At 32.1% G+C, this 13,431-nt stretch overlaps 1 protein-coding gene across 1 annotated transcript in view; it reads right to left on the bottom strand.

Moving 5' to 3' along the window:
- The window catches only part of LOC123692880 (four and a half LIM domains protein 2), a 132,367-nt gene extending 120,459 nt beyond the window's left edge, over nt 1–11,908 (bottom strand). Inside the window, exon 1 of the mRNA XM_045637712.1 lies at nt 11,618–11,908. Coding sequence (XP_045493668.1) covers nt 11,618–11,665 — 48 coding nt within the window. The 5' untranslated portion in view covers nt 11,666–11,908. The remainder of the gene's footprint in view (nt 1–11,617) is intronic.
- Nucleotides 11,909–13,431: the final 1,523 nt, after the last annotated feature.

Raw genomic sequence — 13,431 nt, 5'->3', positions numbered from 1 at the left:
CGTCGAATGTTTTGTCGAATTAAATATTATATTTATTGGAGAGATATTTCAACCAAGTTTAACGTGAATTGTATGGTATTTAATTAAGTGTAAAAAGCCTTGGAACCTTATTTTGTGACTCAATTGAGGATAATTCGGTGCCATTTGGAATTTATTATATTGAATCATTTCAATAAAATACAAATGAATGCATTCTTAATAGATACAAAGCTTCGGAGACAAATCATAAACTAATGAGAAATAAATCTCAATTGTTCAGCAATGTTTTGTGAAAACGCTTAATCTCTAGACGAGATAAAAGCGAGTCAACTCGTCACAGATAAAATAATCATCAACAGATTAAAACATGAAGTTTTTGCACAGATAATAAAGCACTCATCGTAAACAAAACATTCTCGACTATGATTCTTCCCAGAAGCGCAATCACTTTTTAATCTCTGTCGTAGTGAGAATAGAAAATGCAATCATATAGGGCGAAAAAAATCCAGCTAAGTAATGTTAATTGGAAATCTTGACGATATTAGTACTCAATTTAAAAATTCTTTGCAATTTTTTATGATAAAGCTTTTAATTTATTTTGTATCGTCGATCAGCTTTATAGAAAATGATAAGTATTTGCACTACACTATTGATTTTTTATCGTGAAGGACTGAGTAGAAATTTATTGGAAGATTAAAATTAAATTAAAATAAATAAACAGTTTATTCTGTATGTTCTGTCATTTTCATTTAGTTGACTATATTATATAATCAATTAATTAAATTAGCTGGTTCCAGACAAAATAAGTTGCTTAAATAACTTAAAAAACTCTACATTTTGAATTACCAATACAACGTCACGATAAAATTCCCTTTCCATATTTATTAAATTCTTCAGCTATAAAATTAAATAAAAATCAATCTTAATATCGTTCATTGGTCCTTGATGTGCGTAATGATCCTAAAAAGGTTATCGGTTAGACGTTCGCATAATGGCTCTATTGTCTTTGATTTACGCGATTGTTGACTGACACAGTAAATGTAAGAAGCAGTTCATGCACTTTGTATAAGAAAAATTGTCATACATTACGTATGGAAGATTTAAACTTACGACACTTTTAGTATCTAAGTAATAAATTATCTGTGCTAAGTCGTTGATGTTTCTCACATGCGTATCGGCTATAGAAGCGAATTTTTTAAGAAAGGAGATCATACTTCATTCCTTATAAGTTATAGCATTAATTTAATGATTCCTTAAAATGTTTGAATATTTTAATACCAATACATTGTACCCATACGAAGTAATAGAGATAATATTACTTCGTATGGAGGAGACACCACGAACAAAATCTGTGCGCCATTTTTTTGCTCTAACTAAGTTTTAAAAATTATTATCTAGTTAGGTACTTACCGATGAAAGTAATTCCTTTGCACTTTTCCGTATTATTTGTATTATTTGTGGCACACACGAAGGCATAACTGATGCGTTTCACTTTAAAACAAAAAATGTGCGTGCAGTTACGCCATATGGCGTATGTTGAGCGGAACATAAGTGATGTAAGCGGTGTCGTCTCCATATATGTATATCTCAATGTACCAATATTGTTTTATGCATTTATGTGTCAAATTCATATTTTTTTTTTTATTTCATACCAGTTTATACGCACTATTCAGCAAAATTAACGCATAAAACCTTCAATACCCAAAGGTATACAATATGGTAATTTTGATGTGACTGTTTAAAAACAGTCACATAAAAATTACAATAAAATCCCATGGACCTAAGAAATAAAGCAAATGATAGTCATCATCATGTCTCGATTTGTGACCGTAAGTCATTCGATGCATAATCGTAAAAAGTTAACGAGGCAATTTACTATATCAAGCAGATGCAATGTGACCGTCACATTTTTTTCCATCACAATATATCAAAGGTGGACCAGGGGCCGTATTATGACCTTTTATTTCCAGACAGTTTACGCCGTGAATTGAACTGACTGGCAAATTCATATAATAAACTGACTGAGCTGCATCGCTCAGCACTTGCCTCGCAAAGCTGCCCTCTCTGTGGGGCCCTGCCTATAATCATGTAAATATAATATTATTGGATAGATATTATATGAAAACTTGACAGAGTATCTATAATCTTCCTTGTAAAAACAGGCAGAGTATGACACTCTGTTTCTATTTTTCCTGAGTGCTATTACATGGAACTCGACAAAGGTAAGGTAGACCGATGCCTTCAAGGCAGACGTGATTATGAAGAAGGCTGTATCGCTGCAGACCATCAGGCAGTATAGGGACAAGCGTCTGCATATTATATGATAAAAAATACTCATGTTTTTTCTGTAACTGTTCAAACTTAGTAGTTAATTTTAGAAAAAAAATTATGATCTTAAAAATACTTTTGAGGAAACACAAATAGGTAACTTTTTCTTTAAAAAATCCAATATTAGTTCGTAGTTTACGTTTTATACATTTCATTGTAATTTTAAGCAGACCTTTAGTGAAAGAAAAGTTTGACTTCGCGTCCCGTCTTCTTTTAAAGGGATTTAAAAACTTTGAAAATTAAGTTATTACATAAGTTTAATAGCTTGTATGTTGTAAATATGGCTTTATATTAAGATCATGTTTTTCTCTGTCAAAAGATGTAGTAGTTATCATATTATACAATAACAAAAATTTATAAGACATAATTTTTTTCAAACTCATTCTAATAAAACTTGAAATCACGAGCTTGAATATAAAGCTCTATTTTTTATTAAAAATATTTTTTTTTGCTCTATAAAAGCTTATTGGTTTCTTTACTTCTATTTCACAACAAATATGTGATATTCATTATGCCGAGAACGTGTCAGAAGTGAAACTTCTTTGGCGAGGAAGATTCATAGACACAGATATCGTCGCCTTACTCCATGCCGTGACGGTATTGACATGATGCGACCTTGAAATTTTACTTTCAACGCGCCTAACGAAGTTTCACTTCAATAAGAAAAATATTACTGGTTCCGAGATTTAGCTTAGTAACTTTGAAACAGAAGAATCCGAAACATGTAAAAAATGTTATATGGGAAGATTTTAAAAGTACATCGTACATAATGTCCAGTACTTCACCCAACAACTGATACCCGTATATTTCGAAATTCACCCACGCTCACGCTTCATTAAGCACATTTTCGCTTGAACGCTCCCGACCGAACCAGCGTGTTTACATGGATAAATGCTAATTATGAAATGCTAAAATCGACTTAAAAGGTCAGCCTTTGAGGGTTTTATGTCACGCTATTAATAACTTATATCCTAGCCTATACCACTATGTGCTATATATTTTTTTAAAGCGTGCTTAGAAAAACTTTTCATAATTTTTTATGTAATTTTTCCACACTTGACGTTTAATAAGAACATAAATGCTATGTCGAGAACGTGTCAGAAGTGAAACTTCTTTGGCGAGGAAGATTCATAGACACGAAAATCGTCGCCTTACTCCATGCCGTGCTAGCTTATATTTAGAACATTTTAGGATTTTAGTAAAAATTATAGAACGGAACTGAGTTTTTTTTTCGCAAATTTGTTACAACTTATTAATCTTCATCGTAGTTAAGCACCATGTTTGCCTCCAACTGGTCAAACCTGAATATTGATTTGTAGTTTCCATTGTCACAACTTCTAAAGGACTATAACTTCTAAAGTAATTTATAGTGTACTAGCTTACCGCCCGCGGCTTCGCCTGCTTTGTCTTAAACCTAATAAATTATATTATACTAAAACCTTCCTCTTGAATCACTCTATTTATTAAAAAAAACCGCATCAAAATCCGTTGCGTAGTTTTAAAGATTTAAGCATACAAAGGGACATAGGGACAGAGAAAGCGACTTTGTTTTATACTATGTACGTATGTAGTGACTAGGTAATATTGTTTTTATAAGTATCCGGGTAAAGAGTTAATAAATAAATAAAACTCTTTGAAATAAAGCATTTTACACTAATAAACCATAAACCACTTTTATTCCCCATGTCCTGGCGTTTGTAACATGTATTCACATAAATAATCACAATTTCCTCATATAAGCCCTCCATAATTTTATGATACGAATAAAATTCAACCTTTTTCCTGGGTGTTAAGTTTCAAATTTCCTAATATACATCTATCCCATCGTTTTCCTGAATACCGATGACCAATGTATATCTGACACCACAAGAAATGATGTAAATACAGTAAAGATTCTGGGAACTTAACTCCAGATAACATTAAAATACAACCTATTTACGAACAATAGGTTTTTTAACGAGTCTCATCAAAAAATGATTTAAATTTGCTAATGCTGATGTGCGATCAATCTATTTCTGCCAACAGTACAGTCTGCTACAGTAAATCTCTATAATTCTTAATATAACTTCGAACACATTCAGTACTTCTTTACAATGCCAATTCGATTATAACTACAATTTCCTGAACTAAATTGGATTACCATACCTAATAGATTAAAGCCACATTACTCATATTATATCTACAAAATCTATATCTACAAAATAAGGCTCATTAAATTAATAAAACGATTCCGCGACTATTCATACATCGGTTTTGTCGCTAATGGAACGTAATTAATCTATAATAATAAATTCATTGAATATAAACCGTAAGTAAATTAACTTTGAATTTAGATTCGATTTGTAATTAGTAGGATAATAATTGGGGTTGCAAAATTATGTAATCATAATATGTCCCATGAAATCCTCGTGAATTTTGTTTTAATATACCAATAATATACTATTGTTTGACAGTTTGTTACGTTCTCATTTTATTATTTTCACTTATTTTATTAATTTCACTCCTTTAACATAATACACACGAATACGCAACAAAATTATTAAATTAAAAAGGTACTTGGAATTTTGAACAAAAGTTGCACATTCAAACAAAGAGAATTTTACTTCAAATACATTTTTTGAAAATTAAATTTTAGGCAGTTTTCATACACGTGTGAACTAAAATGCTTAAAATTGGATTACCCAAGTCATGGTCGCTGATTTTGACCAAAAGCACTATGTCCACTGGAGCAGTGGATGAGATTATTTTTAAATTTATATAGGATCTACATTTCAAATAGATTTCTATAACGGGAAAGTCACCGGTATGCACGTGTAGGTTACTTACAGAACATAAACTTTAGATATGTCTCATAATATTCTACTTAGGTATTTCGATGTATATAGTCTACAGCTATACCACATACACTATACAGCATTAGCTTTTTGTAAGTGATAGCTTCGTCTGAATCAGTTTTAATTGTTCTGAATATCAGAACAATTAAAACTGACGTTGTGTTGATCACCGTTGACCGTTCACCGGTCAACGGTGATCACCCCACGTTGACCTTGAGTCTCCAGTCCTCCAGCCATGAGGGAAGCGCGTCCATTGCTCGCTGCATCTTTGCAGATGCATGTTTGGCGTTCAGCGAGGTGGTGATAAACGCTGCGTCGTCTGCGTACAGCGCCAAAATGGCTCCGCCTTCGACTAGAATGTCGTCCGTATATCTGCTATAGCAGACGGACGATAGGCAGCTTCCCTGGGGCACACCGGCTCGAATGGGGCGCTCACTGGACAGAGCATCTTCAACCGCCACTTGAAAACGCCTGCCTTGCAGGAAGGTGGCCACAGTCTTAACTACTCGACTCGGAGTAGTAGACGTAGACAGCTTGTAGATGAGTCCGGTGTGCCAGACGCGGTCGAACGCTTTCTCCATATCGAGAAATACTGCGACTGACTGTTCTCGCTTGTTGTAGGCGGTAGCGAGGTGGTGCAGTACCTACTCTCGTCACTTGTAAAGTGGTGGAGTGTTCAGCACGGAAACCAAACTCAATTCTGAATCAGTTTTAATTGTTCTGAATATCAGAACAATTAAAACTGATTCAGAATAATTAGACTTCTATTTTATTTTATGGATTGTTATAGTTGCATAGAATAGACATTGGTACCAAAACTACTTATGATAACAGTTGACATTTTTTATTTTATATCTACCCAAAGTAACTCCTTATTTAGCAGTACCTACAGGTGAAAACGTAACAGAGTAGCTTTCGTATTTCTACCAACAGGTTTATATAAGAAATGGTATATATAATATTACATGGATCAAAGGTCGGGGTTAATAAGTGACCTCATTCCGGCATCCCTTGAACCTTCCAAGGCTAAGGACGAAGTTAATTAGGCCGCAGTTCGCCGCCAGATGGGAATATACGTTCTCTAGTTGGACTTCTGAAGTAAAAATAATTAAAAGTAATATAAACTTTTTGTTTGATGCTAAATTAAAAGCTTATTATACATTTTATTAAGTAAATTAGTTTTTGAGTGGATCCTTACTATTGCATTCATTTTTCTAGAGAACACACATCTCTTCATTCTTCTCTTCATTCTTCATTCTTCTCTTCACATTTATCTAGAGAAATTTATTCAGACTTCGACTACTAACTACTATGATATCTTAGTTTGATCCCCGTAGGAAACACAAGTCATCATATCTTGTAGCATACAAACATAAGCATTTGGGTACCTGTGAACTAACTTCACGCAAACCAATAATATACCTATTAAGAACTATTTGCAAGTTTAATCTCAAAATATCTATAACCTTTCTTTCCTTTCTTTTTGCACACAAATCCTTTTAAACACAGGAGAGAAGCGTCGATGTACTTTGTCATCTATCTTATATTAAATTCACATAACTATTTAAATTATACTCAAATGTAACGCATCATCAATTAAATGTTATATTACTATACACAAAGCGTATTGCCTATCACTGTTTAGCCAGAATCAATTTGTTTGTGCAACGTCGAGCGGTTCATGTAAATATTTTGCTAACGCTACCGGTAGTTGACAAAGCGACTAAACTTTCCGGTTGACATTTTTGCTGACGTCGCAATATAAACTAAATCGTTTCATATTTGAATTCAACGTGTATTTATTATTCCGTGAATGCAGGATTTTTATAAATTCATAGATAGCTAACAGATATTTCTGGAATATGCATCGGTTATTCATTGCTTTCAAGACTTGATAGAATTCTTGTTTGTCCAAGAGCTACTGCAGAAACTTATACGTAGCTTAGAACTTATATCTAATTTAGTGTATAAATATGAGAGTAGATATATTGCGCTTAAATTATATAGATAAATGTTAAAACAACCTTATAAAAACTTTTACTCTATTTTTATAGTTCAGTATGTATTTTTCATTAATAATGTGTAAAGGTGGTAAATCTTCAATTGCGCAAGTACTTTTTGTTCGCTAAGGTAGATAATTATTAGATACGTTACTTGTGTCCTACAACATTATTTAATTTATGACTCTACATCTATATTATTATAAAACCATTCATCTCAATATAATATACTTACTTTCTTAAAATACATAACTTCAAATATAGGATAAAACCTGTTAAACGCAAATTAAACTCAGTTAAGTGAATATAAATATTAAATATTATAGGCTAAAGCAAACAGCGCAATGTTTGGTAACTAATTTAAATGTATAACAACTTCAATGTATGCAACGTTCTAGATAAATAAATGAGTTATTTACTTTATCGATCCTTGATTATGCTCGTTGGTCTAAGTGTAAAGATGAGATTTTATATATTATTTCCGATCAAAACTCAATAGAGGAGCGGGAACACATCACGGTTTTATTGAGTAAGTATCTAGTTGATTAGTTTTTATTGTTTTTAAATTTATTTTAAACTAGCGGTATGCTGGTACTTATAGATCATTCAATGATTATAATATCAAACGATGAAATATTTCTTTGAAATCGGTCCAGATGTTCCTGTAAGCGCGGTCAAACAAACAAATTATACATTAATTAAATATATTATAGATAGCAAGGATGCTCATAGGATGTAGCACGAGCCTACATTTAGTAGCTCTCATAAATTCGATCTTCAGTTGTTACACAATACTTACTGAAACAATTCAAATTACAGCTCACAGAGTGATTAGCAAATCCCAAATAATTAAACGATATCCGAAAGACTGGCTCTAATTAATAAACTTGAGAACTCGCTGCATACGAGTCAAGTTCCAACTTTACAAGACAGAGCAATTAAGCTCGAAACGCTTTGGGCTATCGAATGCTGTCCTTTATTATAGTTTATAGTAAACTAGTCGATGTCTTTGGCATCACTCGAGGTATAGGAATATAGGTGACCTTTGTCAAGTCGCGATCCTTCATCCTATTTCTAAAAAATGTTAATAAATAAAAATAACTATAGAAAAATGTTGCTCTACAAATGACTTTCAGTGTAACACAGTTCATTTCGGACAACAAACTTATAAAGGAATAGTAATAATTTATATGTTTAATTCATGTATCACTTAAGTTTGTCTAAAACTGAATAAATGCAATTATGGAATTATCACTTATGTAGTAGAACTGTAGATAACTTATGTATAGATGTTTTTAAAAGACCGAGACACTCAAAGTACCTCCTTTGAGTGTCTCTCCAATCTACAATTTACTAAGACGTAACATGTTACAAGGACTTATAAATTATATTGAACACTTATAAATTTATATAAGTACTTTCAAATAAGTATGATACGAAAATATTCGCTATAAATTAAATTAGCTCTCTCATTTTTCAGAAACGTTACTTGAATATTGATACTTAAAACGATTTATCGTATAGGAGCCAATTATTTCGTTTTTGTTCAAAAATATTAATGAAGGGAATTGGGGCATGGTAACGACACTTACGCATGAAATATTATATGCATCAGAAAGCAAGTGTGTTTAATATTTTATAAAAAGTATACAGATTACGGTAATATTTTAATGTTGACGCTCAATTAGCAAGTATGATACTTTTCCCTGAACTACTTTCTAGTTTTACATATTTCGTTAACACGTCGTTGGCAAATTAACTTTCAAGTTAAAACACGTATAATAATAAATTATAAATCATATAATTTTGATATTGAATCTACGAACTATAATATAATTTGAACTATAAATCTCTAATTTCTTTGGTAGAGATAGCGTCCATCTATAAGTGTCTATATCTATAAATTTTCTTGGTGAAGACTATGAACGTATATTCGTAATATGTGGGCATAGAAAGTCAATTACTTTAAAAGAGAAGATTATAGAAATATGTCCTTTAAAACGTCAAAAGTTTGTGTTTAGGTTTATGTAGAGCACGTGAAGCCCTTGAGCGGAATTCGTTTCTGGTATCAAATTATAGTGTATATCCTATTGGATTTTTATGAAAACTATTGAAATTATGCTACGTGTGATTATAAATAATGCAACATAACACACATTAGCTTTATAACATTGGCTGAACAAACCTATTAGCCATCAAACATTAATGATTAATGATTATATTTAAATTATAAGGACCCTGTTAAATTCCAAACCGCCTCTTTGTTCTTTGTCCTCAGGTCCAATTTCGATACCCTGTGAAGTGTTTCAAAAGAATCACTTAATGGACTAGCCGCTTACATTCGGGTGGGCCTGGGATGAAAAATACTCTGTGTTAAGTGTTAAACATTTAGCTATCTGATGGTAAAAGTTTTCTAAAATCAGTTCTCAAACTTACCAACTCATAATCATTACCTCTTTATAATATTGGTACTAGCATAGATAATTGACGTATATTAAATTCCCTATAGATACGAGACTTCACACAAAGCAATCTTCATTTAATCTAACACATAGAGGTTCAAATTGTAACTTTTTCAGCGGAAGTCAACATCCCAAGAGGATATGAGAAACCTACATAGCAAATTACATGTTCTCGATAGTTCCTGGCAATTTCCTACCAGTCTATATATTTTCTTCGACAGACTGAAGCTTAGTCAAGATAAGATTAAATAGAATTTTTTAAATTTATTCACTGTAATAAACTCATGTAATCATTATAACCAAATCCCATATAATTTCTCAACCTAAATTTCGCCAGCGTGGCAAATGCTTTAAACTCTATAATAGATAGGAAAAAAGTTATATTTTTTTTAATTAGCCATGCAGTCTTGCATTAGTTCATAATGTTGTGACTAATGAAAATAGTATCACATTTATGTAATATACTATTATTATAAATAAAAGTTATTAAGCTACATTTGAAATATCTCGCTATCTACATTATATGATATCTATTATTATGATAGAAGATAAGATAGGTTTGATAAAAAGTAATAATCACATTTAAAAAAGAAATACAAGGATCCACTGTGACTTTACATTACGATCTGACGAATACTATTACAGATAGTACCAGCATATTATTATGAAATCAATACTAATATTATAAAGCTGAAGAGTTTATTTGTTTGTTTGAACGCGATAATCTCAGGAACTACTGGTCCGATTTGAAAAATTATTTCGGTGTTAGATAGTCCATTTATCGAGGAAGGCTTTAGGCTATATATCATCACGCGAAGCCCAACAGGAGCGAAGCACTGCGGGTAAAACCGCGGGGCACAGCTAGTCTTAAATAAAATGGTATAGTCGTTTTTTAGCGATAGAGCAACAATCGTCACAACTAATACCTATTCAAATCTCTAGAATTTATAGGTACCATAAATTATATCACATGTCTATACAATAATTAATTATGAATAACATTATAAAGTGCTTTTGCATCATTTTTATCTTTTACGATAAGAAAAATGTTTACCGTTGTTATTAATTAAAACACTTTTGATATATTATTGTAGTTAAAAGGTTATTCGCATTGCTTACAGTTATACATATATAAACTCATATGTCCAGTAATTTATTTTACATTTGTAACCAAATAGTTTTTCATTAATTCTATGAGTCACGAAACACTATTTTTTGCATATTATTTAGGATTCATAAATTACGACGTATCGATTTGTTTCTAAAAGTTTTAAAATTAGCATTTCTTGTTTACAACACTTAATATAAAGACATTAATATGAATAACCTAGATAATCATTACATACCTACTTTGTATATGACTTAAAAAACAAAAAAAAATCTAATAAGAATTTTTTTTTAATTATCAAAGACCTTTCAATCATAAAACGGAACATAACACCAGTGATCGTTACATCCTATAAGTATTATGTTTGTACAATTCACAGTCTGCACATATGAATTTACAAAGGATAAAGTTACATTATCACTATGGAAATCTTAACAATGAATGATAACATTATGTAACAATCAAAGAACTATAAAACTTAATGACATGTAACACAAAGATCAATTTTGCAAATGACTTAATGCAAGTTAACAATAACAATAAAAATACATATCTCATAACACACGTGCTCTTAACAAATGTACCATTATAGTCACTTACCGTATCTAGAGATAAAATAGCTAGTATATATGTAATATTTGCTTGTTGCTAGCAAACGACAATTCACGCGGTCAAAACTCCATTTCCTGTCCTTTTCACACACTCACCTTTAGTTTTATTACCTTACAGTGGCATTCAAAGTTTTTGTTTGCCATTTTATCATTCAAATAACTTTACTCCTTTTCCATTCAATGTAAACTATTTGCATATTCCATTAATTTTTTATGTCTTACGTTGTGTTGTCAATAGATACGTTTTGGCGTTTTTGTTATTTTTATGACGCTCATAAAAATAGCGCTCACTTACCGCTTCAGAAAAGGCGCTTTTCGGCCGTCTAGCTGGAGTCCCATTCATCCTTGACACGACAAAACAAAATCAGCCAATGAGATCGCACCAAACTTTTCACGGACACTTGTAGAGTTCACTGTCAAACACATGGGCTTCGCACACGCGAGGTCGTTACATTTGACTCCGAGTCGGGAATGTGCACTTAATTCGATCGATGACTTCATGCAATTATTTGTTGATAAGTTATCGAGAGCGGAGAGAAATGTGGAACCGGTTGCGGCGTGAGTCGACGAGAGGTCCAAGCCGCGGTCGGAGTATGACTGGCTCGTAGGTATCGCAGCCGGTCCGGCCGCGTTTTAAACTCACGCCATACATTTTTTGTAGAGAATCTTTTAGAGGTTATGTTACCGGCTCACCCTAACTTTTTAACATCGGATCTAACTTATGAATTTAATTGCACGTCCGCGTCGGCCACTTCTCTATATTTAGATCAGCCGGTGCGTATGAGCGGTGACGTCACGCTATTACCTTCGAGATAAAGATTGGAGTTACGGAGACGGTATCGGCTCTTGAATAAACATTACGGTTGCACTGTGTTATCGAAAAGGTGGATTAATGGAATGAAAATAAAATGTCACGACGCGATTGTTGACATTGTGCGAAACGTGTTTCATTTTTTTTTCTTAAAATATCTTGCATTTTTAAAGCATTCTTTTATATTGTTGGTGCATAGTTTATGTTGGGACAAAATTTTATTTATAGATAACTACTGTTGTTATAATTTTTTGTCTTTAATTATTATTCATAAAACCATTTGACAATCACTGACAAATCCTAGTTTCAAACTCAAACTCAAACATTCATTTATTCAATTAGACTACTATTTAGTAGCACTTTCGAATCGTCATTACATAATTATTTTAACATTTACCTTTTGAAACTGTTTCCAACGTTTTGAAAACATATGTATAATGCACAGGTATAATCAAGAAGCTTATATCTGGTATAATGTAGCTATGTTTTTTCTCTCTCTCAGGTAGTTTTAACATAAAAAAAACTTTTATATTCCCTAAATGTTAGCAGACGAAATAAAATCCAATAAAAGTTACACTCATCTTTGATAAATACATAACTTTAAATCTCGCTAGAAGTTGGGAAAGGCTTGGATTTATAGGATGGTGAAAGTTGCATCCAAATTGGGTCGGCAGTACTTGTATATATTGTAACTATACTTGTTATAAATAGATTCTTGTATAAATATATTTTGGTCTGTTTAGTGGAGTTAGAGTAAGTTTTACATATGGTGATTTATTTTCGTTTGACTAAAGTGTAAATTAGGCTTAAATGTAAATATCCTAAATTGGAAGAGCCGATATTAATATTTTAATCCACGCATAGTAGAGCACCTACTAAAAACCAATTTATATTTTTATTGTGATACTTTGTACTTTGATCAAGTTTTTGTGTTGGAATTGGTAATAATCTGAATACGAATATTATATAGCTGGAGAGTTTGTTTGCATAAACGCGCTAATCTCGGGAACCACGGGCCCCATTTGCAAAACTATTAAAATGATAGATAGTTCATTTATCGAGGAAGACTATGTAGTCTGTATATCATCATCCTAAGAGATTGCTCTTGCAGAGCAATGCAGTCAAAACTGCGAGGAACAGCTAGTTAGATACATATATAAGAATCCATTATTCACACGATGCAGTCGTAGATATAGTGTCAATCATAAATATTATTGGGAGTATAACAAGGATCCTCTTAACAGCTTTCAAACAGATTAGGAGTCCTCGAAGGAAAAAACATATACTTACCTAACAGA

The sequence above is a fragment of the Colias croceus genome, chromosome 6, assembly GCF_905220415.1.
Source record: "Colias croceus chromosome 6, ilColCroc2.1".
In the NCBI taxonomy this organism is placed as follows: Eukaryota; Metazoa; Arthropoda; class Insecta; order Lepidoptera; family Pieridae; genus Colias; species Colias croceus.
This window is presented reverse-complemented; position numbering and strand designations above follow the sequence as displayed.